Source organism: Palaemon carinicauda, chromosome 40, assembly GCF_036898095.1.
Source record: "Palaemon carinicauda isolate YSFRI2023 chromosome 40, ASM3689809v2, whole genome shotgun sequence".
NCBI classification, from domain to species: Eukaryota; Metazoa; Arthropoda; class Malacostraca; order Decapoda; family Palaemonidae; genus Palaemon; species Palaemon carinicauda.
This window is the reverse complement of record NC_090764.1, coordinates 65,767,387-65,782,203: the sequence shown is the minus strand read 5'-3', so window position 1 is coordinate 65,782,203 and position 14,817 is coordinate 65,767,387. Positions and strand designations below refer to the sequence as shown.

At 47.8% G+C, this 14,817-nt stretch overlaps 1 protein-coding gene across 1 annotated transcript; it reads right to left on the bottom strand.

The window, feature by feature from the left end:
- Positions 1-10,372: 10,372 nt before the first annotated feature.
- Positions 10,373-10,891, bottom strand: LOC137631944 (tigger transposable element-derived protein 1-like). Its single transcript, XM_068363944.1, has one exon. It carries the CDS (start codon positions 10,889-10,891, stop codon positions 10,373-10,375), a length of 519 nt encoding a protein of 172 aa, XP_068220045.1.
- Positions 10,892-14,817: the final 3,926 nt, after the last annotated feature.

The window sequence follows — 14,817 nt, the reverse complement described above, 5'->3', positions numbered from 1 at the left end:
AGTGCAGATGAGCGACAGCATTACTGTTGTGTTTTACATTGACAAGCAATGGGGCATGGCCTCGCACCATCTCTGCGAGCTGACAAAGAGGATGCAAATCTGGGTAGCGTTCCACGCCATAGTTGTCAGCAAGGTACAGTCCGGGAAAGAGGAGTGTACTAGGAGACACACTCAATCGTTAGGGACAGATTACAGGAACGGAGTGGTCTCGACATCCTCAGGTGGTAGAAAGCTTCTTGCGCTATGAGGCTCCTTAGGAATCGACTTGTTTGCCACACGACTGAACAAGAAGTTGTTCCATAACTGGAATACAAACCCTGCTATTTAATAGGGGTATTACTTTTGGCGTATCTGAAATGACGAGCCATTAATTTTTAAAGAGGGCTAACTACCCACACCGCTAGCTAGCGGGGGTAGGGAGGGTAGCTCTCTACCGGTCCTCCTCACACACCTGTGATTGAGCTCACTTTGCTTTTGGCTCGGATGGTGAACAGATGTTGCCGCTCTTCATCCTCGCTGACAATTGGCAGCTATTAATGCTTTTTACTTTTTCTTTTCTCTTAGACTGTGTGTGTGAAGTTGGCTTCTGCGACCATGCGCACCTGCCCTGGACTTCCCGACCGCCCCTGTGGAACATTCATGTCGGCGGTCGAGACCGATCCTCACGCCCTTTGTCCTTTTTACAGAGGCCAACGGTGTGATAGTGTTAACAAGTGTAGTGAGTGGGTCTTCCTTCCAGTGGGAGAGGTTTTCGCAACTGCGGAAGAAGAAGTCCAAGTGGGATGTTTCTCCTTCGAAGGTTGCTTCGAAGGAAGAAAAACCCAAGGCCTCTTTCCGTCGCCCAAACCTCCTCCGAAGCTCCTACTCGGTCGGTCTCTTTCGAGAGACGGTCGAGTAGTAGCGTAGACCAATTTATTTCTGTCCAACCCCGGGTCTCGAGAGATGAGGTTGCTTCCCCTAGCGAAGCAGCGCCACCTCTCCCCCGGGGGGAGGCCTTGTCACTAACTTCTGTGTTTCAGATTTGGTCCTCCATGGGGCTCGCGGCTTGATTTCATCAGCATGGGTGCTTCTGTCAAGCAGTCATCGTCACCATCAGAGGTAGATCCCCTGACACTTGTCGACGTTGTTGTGTCAGAGGTGTCTCGTGTGTCATCACCCATCTCCTCTGCCACTCCAGACTCTACGGTAGCTGCCGGCTTGTTTCCACCGTTCCTGACCATCCTCCGAGGGGAAACTAAGTTCATCATCAGTCTCTCCTGCTAGTTTTTCTCTCCCTCGGGGGAGTTCACTTACAGAGACTCCTCTTCGGAGGACTGCTGACGGTCAGCTTGCTGATGCAACGGCCCCCAGAGGGCGCATCCGTCGGAAGGCTCGCCTTCCTCTTCGCCTTAGAGGCCTTCCTTCACCTGCGGTGAGGAGGCGCCTCTTTGGTTCAATATCGTCTATGCAGTCCCCCCACAGAGGAACCTCTTGACCGATTGTCCATCACTGCACCTGCAACCAGTCTTGTGACTTCGGTCCTGGACCTCTCTGCAGATCGTTTATGATCTCCTTCGGTGGATGATCGTCCTTTTAAAGGGCATGTCGACCATCCATCCGACAGACCTGCCGACCTTCCATCGCCGTTCCTGTATGGGCGTAACAAGGCTCCACTAAAGTGTGCTATTGCACGCCATCATACTGCGTACCACGCGCCCACACACCCTGACCAGTGCTCACTAGCAGCTCGTCAGGCACCAACGCTTTGGCGCACCACCCATCTTGCTCGCCCTTACAGAGGGCAGCAACCTCACGCGCTTACGCATCAACATGCGCCTACGTGCTATGTGCGCCCACATGCGCACACACGCCAGCACTCTCCTGCACCTATGCACCCTGCACTCACGTGCCCACGATCTCCTACGCGCCAGCGCCCACCTGTGCGCCAGTACCCACCTGCGCGCCAGCGCTCACTTACACGCCAGTGCTCACCTACACACCAGTTACCTGGGCGCCAACGTTCTCCTGCGCAACAGTGCTCTCCCGCGCGCCAACATGTGCGCCCCACATCACGCTCTCCTGAGCGCCATCTTGCGCGCCAACCAATGCGCCAGTCAAACCTGCGCGCCATCACTCTCCTGCATACAAGTTCGTAGGTGAGGCAACAACCTTGTTGCCCTCACTTGCGCGCCAACTTTTACCGGCATGCCAACTTTTACCGGTGTGCCAACTTTTACCGGCATGCCAACTTTTACCGGCATGCCAACTTTTACCAGCGCGCCAACTTTTACCGGCGCGCCAACTTTTACCGGCGCGCCAACGCTCACTTGCGTGCGTACACAGAGATATGCGCGTGCACCCTCTCTCTCTAACAGACGCGCACCAACAATCTCCCGCGCCCATCAGGATTCTTCTGCGCGCGCTAATTCTTCTGCGCGCGCTAATTCTTCTGCGAGCGCTAATTCTTCTGCGTGCGCTAATTCTTCTACAGACGCGCGTGAACACTCTCCCCCGCGCCCGCGCGCACATCATGATTCTCCTGCGCGCGCGCCAACGGTCTCCCATGCACGAGCACCAATATTCTCCCTCGTGCAAGCACCAATATTCTCTCTCGCGCGCGCACCATTATTCTCCCTAGCGCAAGCGCCAATATTCTCTTGAACGCGAGCATGCTCACCAAAAGGAATGACGTCCGGCAAGGTCGCCATCACATGATTCTCCTCCCCGCAAGCGCATTCCACCGCGCATTGTGGGAGACGGGAAACATGCAGAGGGGTTTAGGATCCCAAAGCTACATCCTAAGGTGAAACCACTCATTCCAGTAACTCCTCCCAGGGAACCTTCGGTCCCTTTCCCTTCAGGGAGTATGTCTGACAGTGCGTCTGTCAGCCAGCAGCCCTGGTTCAGTGCCTTGATCAGAGCGATAACCTAGGCTTTCAAGCCTGTCCTGTCTGATCTAGGACATGGAACCATGGCTTCCTCTACCCCTTTGAAGAGGAAAAGAGGAGTTCTGGACGCGGTCACTTTCCCGAGGGCGAAACTGACTCCACTCAGACCATCGAGGCAAGTTCCTCCTATTTCTCGGACTAACTCTCCATCCCTTTCAGACGAAGATATCCCGTCCCCTAGGGAACCACGCGAAGAGAGACTTTCCCCCATCGCACCAATGGAGGAAATCTCTCTTCATGCCGAGAGTTCCTCACAGTCTGAGAATAGATGGGACATTCCACACTCATCGATGTTGGAGTCTTACATCCTTCCCCGGAAGGAATCTAAAGACTTCAAAACATTGTCAAAGTCCTCGACTAGGGCTAGGATGGAGTCAGCCAGCCACTCAGGGAATGTCCGCGACTTTACCCAATAAGAGCCTTTGGGGATAGAAGGAGACTTCGCTGCAAGTCCTACAACAGGAGGAGACCAGCAGGACTCAGAACATGCATTCTGGCAGATTCTGACTCTGATGAGGGTTCTCAACGGGTTTTCCGACCCGGAGATCTCCCCCCGAGAGGGCAAAGACACGGTCCTAGACCGCGTCTTTGGTACTCAATATCCCTCTAAGACCAGTGCAGCCTTGCCCTGGTCTCAAGGGGTAAAGAGTACCAGGGACAAGATTGCCCAGCAGCTCTCCGAGATGTCCTCCTCCAACCGTTCCGGTACCACGAACAAGCTTCTCCCAGCTCCTCGCGTACAGCAGAGGAGGTATGTACTTCGAGATCTTGGAGGAGCCTAGTTCAGCTCTTTCGCTTCACCACTCGCTGGAAGAGCTAACCAGGGGAGTCCCTCTTGAGAGAGACTCCAACTGGCAGCCGAGATTCTGAACCAGGAGAAGGTCATGAAGTGTGCAATGCAAGCTACTTCGTAGCTTGATATCTGCTTGGGGACCTTAGGTATCCTGATACGACCTGAGGATTTCTCCAAGGAACGTACCAGGAAAGTTATGGAAATCTTCCTTCTCTCAGGTACTCGCACGATCGAGTTTCTGGCCCATCAAGTCTCGAACTTGTGGGCAAATACCATCCTGAAACGTCGGGATGCAGTAGCTGAGAGATTTCACCAGAAGGTCCCTAGTGCCGAGATCAATAGGCTCAGACATTCCTCCATAGAGCGGTCTCTTCTGTTCGAGCCTAGGGATGTGGAACATGCTGCTGAGGGGTGGAGGAAGTCTCATCAAGACTCCCTCCTCCACAGGGCTTTAACATCTAAGCCCTATAAACCTCCAGCACCACAGCAGTCCCGTCCAACCAAGACGACAACGACGACAACTGCAGTGAAGACAAAGGTGTCTAAGCCCTTTCCTGTCTGGCAAAAAGTCCTCCAGTGGAGGTAAAAATCCTAGAGAGAGCACCTGAAGCCGCAAACGCTAGGATAGGCAGTCCCCCTGCATTTCCACCAGTGGGGGGAATCCTACAGAGTTGCGCAAACAGTTGGAAGCAACTCTGGGCCGATTCCTGGACTCTCCGTGATCAGTCTAGGATATCGCGTCCCGTTCATAACATCTCTCCCACCCCTGACCAGGAATCCAGTGTCATTGAACTCCCTTGCCATGGGATGGGCAAAGGGGCAACCCCTTCGGGCAGAAGTCCAGACCCTGTTGAAGAAGGGCGCTCTCCAAGAGGTCCTCGACGGATCCCCAGGCTTCTTCAGTTGACACTTTCTTGTAAAGAAGGCATCTGGAGGCTGGAGACCAGTCATCGACCTCTCAGCTCTGAACAAGTTTGTCAAACAAACTCCGTTCAGCATGGAGACGGCAGACACGATCAGACTAGCAGTAAGACCGCAAGACTTCATGTGCACGCTGGATCTAAAGGACGCTTACTTCCAGATTCCAGTCCATCCGTCTTCAAGGAAGTACTTAAGATACAGCCTAGACAACAGAATATCCCAGTTAAAGGTACTGTGCTTTGGTCTTTCCACAGCATCACAAGTCTTCACCAGAGTGATCACCCTAGTGTCATCTTGGGCACACAGGATTAGCATCCGTCTCCTCCGTTATCTGGACGACTGGCTAATCCTAGCAGACTCGGTGTCAACCCTTCTTCAACACCGAGACAAACTTCTGAGACTTTGCCAGGATCTGGGGATCATGGTAAATCTCGAGAAGTCCTCAATGTTTCCCACTCAAAGACTGGTCTACTTAGGCATGATTGTAGACACCATTCTCCACAAAGCCTTCCCATCAGACGACAGGATAGCAAGGCTGAGAAAGGTCGCAAGACCTTTTCTCAGACGAGAAGAACTTCCAGCCCAATCGTGGCTCTGTGTCCCGGTCACCTTTCATTGCTGGCCCGTCTAGTTCCCAATGGTTGCCTCAGGATGAGATCCCTCCAGTGGCGACTCAAACTGGTGGAATCAACCTCACGACTCCCCGGACATCCAGATCCCCATGGGACCTGCGGAACTGACAGACCTCCAGTGGTGGGTGACAGACGAGAATCTACGAAAGTGAGTGGATCGTCTTGTCCTCTTCCTGGATTTGGTGCTGTTTCAGATGCTTCAAAAAAAGGGTGGGGAGTCCACGTGCTGCACCACACGACCTTAGTGCTCTGGTCAGAGTCAGAAAAGTACCTCCACATAAATCTTCTAGAGATGAAGGCCATCTTTCTGGCCCTTCAACAGTTCCAACAGTTCCTGGCAAGTCACTGTGGTGGTGATGAGCGACAACACCACAGTAGTGGACTACATCAACAAACAAGGAGGTACTTTATTGCAGCAACTATCCCATCTAGCAATAGAGAAACTGAGATGGGCTGAAATTCACTTGATACCACCATCGGCATGCTTCATTCCAGGCAAAAGTAATGTGCTCGCCGACAACCTGAGCAGAGCATCTCAGGTAGCGAGTACCGAGTGGTCTTTGGATCATATAGTAGCCAACAAAGTCCTGACTTTGTGGGGTTCTCCGACTGTGGACCTCTTCGCAACCGCCCTGAACTTCAGGCTCCCGGTGTACTGTTCCCCAGTCCCAGACCCCAAGGCTCTCTGGCAAGATGCTTTCCAACAACGGTGGGACAACATCGAGGTTTATGCCTTTCCCCCGTTCTGTCTAATGAGGAGGGTACTCAACAAGACCAGAACATCGATCAATCTTTCAATGACCCTCATAGCTCCACTATGGTATCACGCAGATTGGTTCCCGGACCTTCTGCAACTCCTAACGGAGCCACCAAGAGAACTCCCTTCACCACACAATCTACTCGAACAACCACACGTCAACATCTTCCATAAAGCCGGAGCTTTGCTACGACTTCACGCCTGGAGACTATCCAGCATCTTCTCTCTGAGAGAGGATTTTTGCAACAAGTTGCGATTAGGATGTCTGGACACCTGCGAAAATCATCAGAAGCAGTCTACCAGGCAAAGTGGAAAGTCTTCTGTGGTTGGTGTCGTGGAAGGGGTATCTCTCTACTCGATGCCACTATTCCAGCAATAGCGGAGTTCCTTGTGTATTTGCGTGAAGAAATGTACCTATCAGTCTGGGCAGTGAAAGGCTATTGCTCAACCTTAAGCCTTGCCTTCAGACTGAAAGGAATGGACATTTTTTCATCGCTAGAACTTTCTCTACTCATACGGAGTTATGAACTTATCTGCCCCCAGTCAGAAGTGAGACCTCCCCCATGGAACGTGGTTTGAGTTCTCAGGTCTCTCAAGAGACCTCCCTATGAACCATTACACCAGGCAACAGATCGCCACTTAACTTGGAAGATGGTGTTCCTGCTAGCTTTGGCCTCAGCCAAGCGAGTCAGTGTACTTCATGGTCTCCCATATGACATTGCCCATTCAAGGGGATGGGGAGAGGTAACGTTCAGCTTCGTGCCCGAGTTTATTGCTAAGACTCAGAACCCGGGAGTAGCGAATCATCGATTCGACTCTTTCCGGATTTTCAGTCTCCGTACTGTAACAGATGACCCAGACTATCTCTTACTATGCCCAGTAAGGAGTTGAGGCTGTACCTCGAGAGAACAGCCGCAGCCCGTCCTCGTGTGCCAGCACTATTCGTCAGCACAGGAAGGACTAAGAGGAGGGTCACCAAGAACACCATCTCAGCATGGATTCACAGGGTCATTGACCTTGCACTGAATCCAGACCCTCCTCCATCACGTGGCCCCAGAGCGCATGAAGTCGGGCATAGCTACGTCCCTGGCCTTCATAAGAAATTATTCAGTGACGCAGGTTCTTCAAACTGGGGTGTAGAAATGTCAAAACACATTCACATCCCACTACCTGCAAGACGTAACCCACAGGAGACTCGATACGTTTTCTATCGGTCCTGTGGTGGCTGCACAACAGCTGGTTTAAAACCTCAAGCTCCTTATTGGACAGGTAGCAGAAGGTTGAGGGCATTGTTACCTGGTTTTAGTCAGCATGAATGAAAAGGTTTGTCTGGCCCTTATTCTTTTCTTCGTCATCCCCTCTCTTGGGGAAAGCATCCTGGGTTCTCTGCATAGCTAACCTCAAACCACTGCAGGTAAACCATACTCCCTTGTGTACCTAGTATTAAGATTAATACTGTTGCGTCCCCATACCCTGACGAGGTGGTATTGGGAAAGTCCTAGTGCACAGTTTTCCATCTAAAGAACTTCGGAACAACTTTCTAGGACGAGTCACACTTCTACATACCATCACACACAGTATGCGTAGGCCGCAAACCTTGCGTAGCATGGTTTTAGCGAGGTGCAGGGGCTCCTTATTTCTTGAGTGCTAACACACTCAGATAAGGAGCCCCCGGGTAAAGCCAAAAAGCCAGATTGACTGGGACGTCCACCCTTCCTAATGGGTGAGTCACCCCTATTAGATAGCGTGGTTTGTATTCCAGTTACGGAACAAATGACAAATTCGTAGATAATTTGTATTTTTCCTAACTATACAAACCTTAGCTATTTAACCAAACTTGCCTGCCAGCCCTATCCCTCTTGAAGTCCTACTTCCAAGGAAAGTGAGCTCAATCACAGGTGTGTGAGGGGGAGCAGTAGCAAGTTCCCCTCCCTACCCACCACTAACTAGTGGTGTAGGTAGTTAACCCTCGTTAAAAATTAATGGCTCGTCATTTCAGCTACGCCGAAAGTAATACCCCTATTAAATAGCTAAGGTTTGTATAGTTAGGAAAAATACAAATTATCTACGAATTTGTCATTTCGGGGATGCCTTTCATCACCCATAGAATCACTTGGATGTCTATGCCTATCCACCATTCAGTCTGATCCTGCTGGTGTTGATTATGCTAGGACTGAGGATGACCTTGGTAGCTCCCAGATGGTCTCACGCTGAGTGGTATCTCTGTTTGTTCTTCTGGTCAAGGTCACAAGAGACCTACCCCTATGGCCCTCACTTTTGTTAGCCACACCTGCAGAGGTACCACCAGTCCATGGAGTCATTAGCTCATCATGAGTAGAGACTATCCAGCATCTCCTCTGAGTGAAAGGCTTTTCGAGAGGTACTGCACCGGAGATGTCTGGACTGGATATCTCCAGAGGTCCTCTACAGCTGTCTACCAGGCTAAGTTGGTCATCTGAGATTGGTGTCATAGAAAAGGTATTTATCTGGTCAAAGAAATTGTAGTACAGATCGCTGATTTTCTCTCCTTCCTTTGCTGAGAGAAGCTCCTGGTCTTTTAACCGAAGTGTTTTGAACTTTCTGCTTCCTGGCAGTCGTCTTTAATCGTGAGGAGCTTCAAGCAAGCTTGCCCACCCAGGGATCCCAGGCCCCTGGAGTTATACATGACCTTAGTCCTCAAGGCTCTTACGCTTACCCTTTTTTTAACCTTTGAGGAGGTCGTCGGATAGGGATCTTGACTCTCAAGACTGTCTTCCTGCTAGCTTTAGTGCTAGGAAAGAGAGTGAGCGAGGTGCACGGTCTCCTTTATGTAGTCACCCACACTCAGGGATGAAAGGAGGTCTTAAGTTTTGTTCCTGGCAGCGTACAACTCCAGGTTCGAGTCCTTCTACTTCCCCTCCCTCTGGGAGGTATCGGGTGTTGATTGAGAGGTGATGGTCTTGTTTTCCTTGAGGGCTCTGAAATGCTATGTGAAGATAACCCTACACCTGAGTGTCAGACTTTTTGCTAGCACTGGCAGATCCAAGAAAAGGGTGTTAAGGAACATGGTTTCTTTTGGCTTTGTGAGACGATCCGTAGGGCTTTTGCCACGGCTGACGAAAGAATCAAGATGCCAGGAACAGAGCTCATGATGTCAGGAGCAGTGGCCCCACACTTGCTTTCAGGAGAAATCTGTCAGTAATCCAGGAGTTGCAGGTTGGCGTCAAAAACTAAAGAGATGTCGGAAAACATTAACACTAACCTTACAAGACCTTAAATTTTAAATTTTTGCATTTTTCTAATTTTCATATATTTTTTTTACTTGTTTTGTACTTTCTAAATTTCATCAATTTCATCTCTTCCACCTTTCTGCTTTTTCTGATAATTTTGAGCTTCCTCCTCACTTACTAATGGGCTCTTTAGAAAATAACAATCCAGGGAAGTTTGTTTCTGCCTGCTTCTTGAAATGTTCCTGAAATGAGTCTGACAAATGTCATTACACTGAGCAAGAATACGACCTGTTTAAATGTTTTTGGGTGTTTTTTATTCTACGAAATCTGCCATTTTATGATAATAAGCTAGAATCTCCTTAATTTCTGCCACTGTTGTAGTCATAGCTGTGTTCTCCTTGTTGCCGCTAGAGAACTGTACCTGAACAATGTTCACTTGCATGGCTTCCAACACCTTCAGGTTAACCGCCATGAGCTCCTCTTGATGCTACTCGAGAAGGTCATTGTCCTCCTCATTTACGACCTGACCAATGAACCTCCAGAGGGAAAAGCAAATTCCTCGACCTCATATTGCGGAACAGGTTCAAGATTGTCGGCGGTTTTGGCTTTGGTTTCAGGTAGGCCTACGTCGAATCCCTCAAAGTCTCGAGCGGAGATGGCTTCAGGCCACAGCTTCTTCCACGAAGAGCTCAAGGTCCGCCTCAAAACCTCATTTTAAGCTTGATCGATGAGTTTGAGGCATATCACAATACTGTATAGTATCGAAATGCTCATTCCAAAATTCATACATGGGGAGGTTTGTGCTATCGCTGACTGAGAAACATTTCCCAAAGAGATGTTTTTTATAGAGCTTCTTTAAGTTTGAAATCACATGCTGGTCTATGGGCTGGGGGAGAGGGGTGGTGTTAGTTAGAAGATAAAGAACCTTGATTAATGAGTACTACCGAGGGATATCTTCCTCGAGGCCAGGAGGGTGAGCAGGGATGTTGTTCAACACCAGCAAACATTTCAGAGGGAGGCACTTCTCTCCCAAATATGTTTTTACAGTTGGGCCGAAACTGAGGTTTCCCCACTCGACAAAGAACAGCCCTGGCTTTCACATTAGCCCTTCACATCTTGTGGGACTTGAAGGCTCAAGGAGTCTCTGAATGATACACCAGTAACGGCTTGAAGAGCTTATAATCCCCTCCGGCATTTGCACAGAGTGCAATGGTAAGCCTGTCCTTCATAGGCTTATGCTCAGGCAGCTTCTCTTCTTCTATGATGTAGGTCTGACGAGGCATTTTTTTTTTCCAAAAAAGCCAAGTTTTGTCACAATTGAAGACTTTCTGGGGACTGTAGCCTTCCTGGAAAGTCAACTTGTCGAACGTCTTCACAAAGACTTCTGCTGCTTTCATTTCTGTGCTGGCACCCTCCCCATGTCGCACCACCGAATGAAGGCCAGACAGTCTCTTGAATTTTTTAAACCATCCACGTGAAGCCTTAAACTCTGAGGATGTCTGCTGTGATGTCTCTTCTCCTGTGTCGTGTTCGGCCCGAGTTAGCACGAGATCACCGAAAATGGCGCTGGCCTTGTAGTAAACTATTGTCTCATTGATTGAATGTCCAAAGATTTCCTTGTCCTTTATCCAGAGGAGAAGCAGTCTCTCCATCTCATCATGGATGTGGCTCCACTTACTAGAAAAGAGTCACGCCCTTAGGTGTTGCTGCTTTGATAGCTTCCATTTGCTTATGGATGGTGACTGTCATCAACGGATTTCGGCCAAAGCGATCACACTTAACTGCATGACAGCCTTATACCTCTTGATTATCTCAAGCTTCGTCTCCTTAGAAAGCATCCTCTTCTTTCCTTGAACATCAGCAACATTCTTGGGACCCATGGCTAATACTGTATGAGTTGAATAATGTAACATGGTAACTATAAGTATGAAAGTAAAAAAAACCAACACAAATTCAATGTGAACTTTAGTGCTGCCAAGACAAAATGTGCGAGGAACACAGATACATAGATGCACAATGAGAAAAATGCCCACCAATAGGAGAGCTGGATCTTATGGCGATAACTAGCATCAGGGAAGGGAGAGCAGGACGATGGTGGCGAGCTTACAGTTTGGCGACGTGTGAATTTTAAAATTATTTTCTCGGTGGACAGACTAATCTCATTTCGTATCATTAGAGGTTTTTCTTGATATGAGGAAAAAAAATCTTCATATCTGTGTTTGTACCGTGAATTTTTTGTATATAGTGTACAGAGACTTTCGTATCGAGAGGTACAGGGTATCACTTTACAGTACTTGGTATTTGATTCTAACAGACTTCCCTTTTGGGAAATAGTTCCTCTTGGCTGATCTGATACAAATTATATGTACAACCCAGGTTCTATCAGTTTTTCTATCCTTATGAAAAACAGATACGGAGTGTCAGTGGACTTCACTTTACTTCTCCACTGATCAAGCATTAAGAATCAAAACCTTCCAGTTTTGGTTCCCGGGTACTTCCAGCTCACCAAGTAGTGAGTCTTCTTAATTCTGCTAATGAACAAATAAAAAATATTCAAAGTAATTTGTATTCATTTTAGTTATACAAACCTGAGACCTTTAATCTAACTTTCCTCCTCAACCGTCTCTTTAAGTCCCGGGCCGAAGGATCAAAAGTGGGTGTTCTCTGACTGGGGAGGGGGCAGAGTTTCTTGTCCTTCACCTTCACCAGTTGCATAACTGCTCATTATCCAATATCAACGACCTACTCCAGCTCATGCTGAAGCAATCTCCCTAATTAAAGGATGAGGGTTTGCATGGCTACGTAAAATATAAATTTTGCATGGCTACGTAAAATATAAATTACTTGGATTTTTTTTTTATATTCCATCACATTTCTCCCATATTTTTCTGAAACCTTTATAACTACTACTTCCTGCTTCAAGTACAGGGCTTTCCCATTTGCACTTGCAAATCCTTTTTCTGCATTTTGTGTTTTCTTTTTTTGTCTTACCTATCTAATTATAGGATATTGCTGGAATTGTAATTCATTTCTAAAAACCAGTAGTGGGAACTTTAATTTTCTCATCTACCTGATAATATTTAGATCTGAGAAATATTAATGATGTGTCATGATATTTGTAGGGCAAAACTAGCCCAATTGATCAGCCTAAGGATTCCAGAGTTGAGTAGGATTTTGGCAACTATCCTGATTAGAGTGGAAGTAATTATATTTTTCAATATTAAACTTAGCCGGTGATCATATAGCTGTCAGCTCTGCTGCCCGACAGAAAAACCTAAGGACAAAATACGCCAGCGATCGCTATACAGGTGGGGGTGTACATCAACTGCGCCATCTGTCGAGCAGGTACTCAAGTACTCCATGTCAACACAGAACCAATTTTCTCTCTGTCGTGCCACTGGCAAGACCTACTAAATACGCTGTTACTAACTGGATTTGTTTTCACATCTATTTGGTGAAGTACACTATTCCAGTTTTGAGCTTTCGCTATGCAGGGGTTTTATCTTCATCTCAAAACTTGAACTCGTTTTAGATAGATTTAATTATGGTGACAAAGAGAGTATGGACTCTCTTTCACTTTTAAATGGCCGACCCTTCCCTTAGACGGAAGTGTGTTTAGGTTTTTAGTAATTTTGCTTAACACGTTATAGATCTATATATTTTATATCTCTCCGCCTTTATTAGGCCTCTTCGATTAACTTTCCATTTATTATAAACATATAAAAATAAATTTTTATGTTTTGTTTATATGCGACCTTCCTGATAGTAGGCGGTCCTAACTTGGAACCGAAGTTAATCAACGTTGAGCCCGTTATATCGTATTTAGCCTTTAAAGAATTTAAAACTTTTTAAATTTAATGTTTTATGAAAGAATTTCTTTGATAGTCTCGTACTGTTTTCAAAGATGAACTAACGTTTAGTTTTTTAGTCTACGCAGTTGTTGACGTTCAGGACGTTCAACATGCGCTCTATCGTTACGATAGAGAGAGAGTGTATCACGATTTCACTTTGCAGTAAGAGTAAACCGATTCTGACGTTTCGTTCATTCTTTCTTAGCTTAAATGGTTTAAATTCTAAATTAAAGGAACTTTTTGTTTGGAAAACCTTTCAGTTTTTTCCTTTAGCCAAATAACATGTTTTGACGATATATAATTGGGCTCTTCTCTCAGGTGCGAAATCAAGAGAGAAAGAGAGAGAGAGATAGAGACGGAGGGAGAGAGAGGAGAAAAAACGTTCCGTTTAAGCGGGTAACATTGTTCTCGTGTTACTCTCCTCCCTAGTCGCTGTACGGGGAAGAAGGTAAAACGTTTCTAGGGTTTTATTCTTGTCCCCAGGCTATGTGCGGTGAGAGATTGTAAACGTAGTTTATTTGAACTAGTGTTTAGTCTCTTTCCCAGCCACTGAATTCTTTATCTTTATATATGTTTTCTGTTGCATTATACGACTGTTTTCGCAATTACTACCTTTTAATGAAGGGTAGGATTGCGTGTTTCAGGTAGAAATCAGTAAAAGTTTCGATTTCAGTGAAATAAGTGCAAAACAGAAAATCGAAGTGATAAAGTGATATGCGCAAAGTGTTACAGTGTTGCGTCCGAGGGTTCGTCTGTTCGTGCCTGTAGTTCACCTAGTCCGGGACCTCTTGCAAGCTCCCAAGCCCAGGGGAGAAGTAATGTCGAACGACTTATGGGTTCGTCAGGCCTTGATCAACGAACAGACGTTTTCCCTCCGTGGTTTCGGGCGTATCTACCCAAGATCGCCCCACCCACACAAAGACGAGAGAGCCCATTTACTTCTCGTCTGCGGAAGAGGTTTCTCGTAAGAAACCTTGGACCAAGGTCTCGCAGCTTATTAAGCGCAAGTCGGTCCCTTCCGCGCAAGTCCAACGGCCCAGGTGTAGCCACTGGGTCAGTTCGGACTCGCTACAGTCTTCCGATGACTGCACACCTCCTAAGAGAGGCAAAGCGGTACCGCAACAGGTAGTAACACCGTCTGTTGCCGCACCTGCTGCTGTAGACCCTGAGTGGTCTTTGCTACAGTCTATGCAGACACAGTTAGCATCTTTTATGCAGGAGTATCGTGCGGAGAAGGTTGACGCTGCACCCGTTAGCCTACAACCAACCACGGTTGTGCGTACAGTAGACGCTGACGCTACCTGCTCCCGCACTCCGCCTGTGAGAGTTCCACCACCCATGCGCAGTGTACCCTGCCAGCCGCACGTTGACGTTCACAGATGCAAGCTACCCTCCGTTGACGTTCGCGAGTTACCACAACAACAGGAGGGTGGAGTTAAGTTGCTTTGTTTTGACGCTGTGCTTCAACCTCCGCAACCTACTGTGGTTACCGCTACTCGCCCGCAGCAGACTAGTCAGTCAGGAGTAGAGGCTTCCCCACACAGCTATGGTTGTTGCCAGCTCACAGACTGTCTAGCAGTTACATGATGTTGCCTTCTGGTCTGCTACTAATGCATCAGTGCTGTATGTCCTCACGCACCTGTTGTGGTTGACAGTTCAGTTTTTGACAGTTCACAGACTGTCAAGCAGTTACATAACGTTACCTTCTGGTCTGCTGCTAATGCACC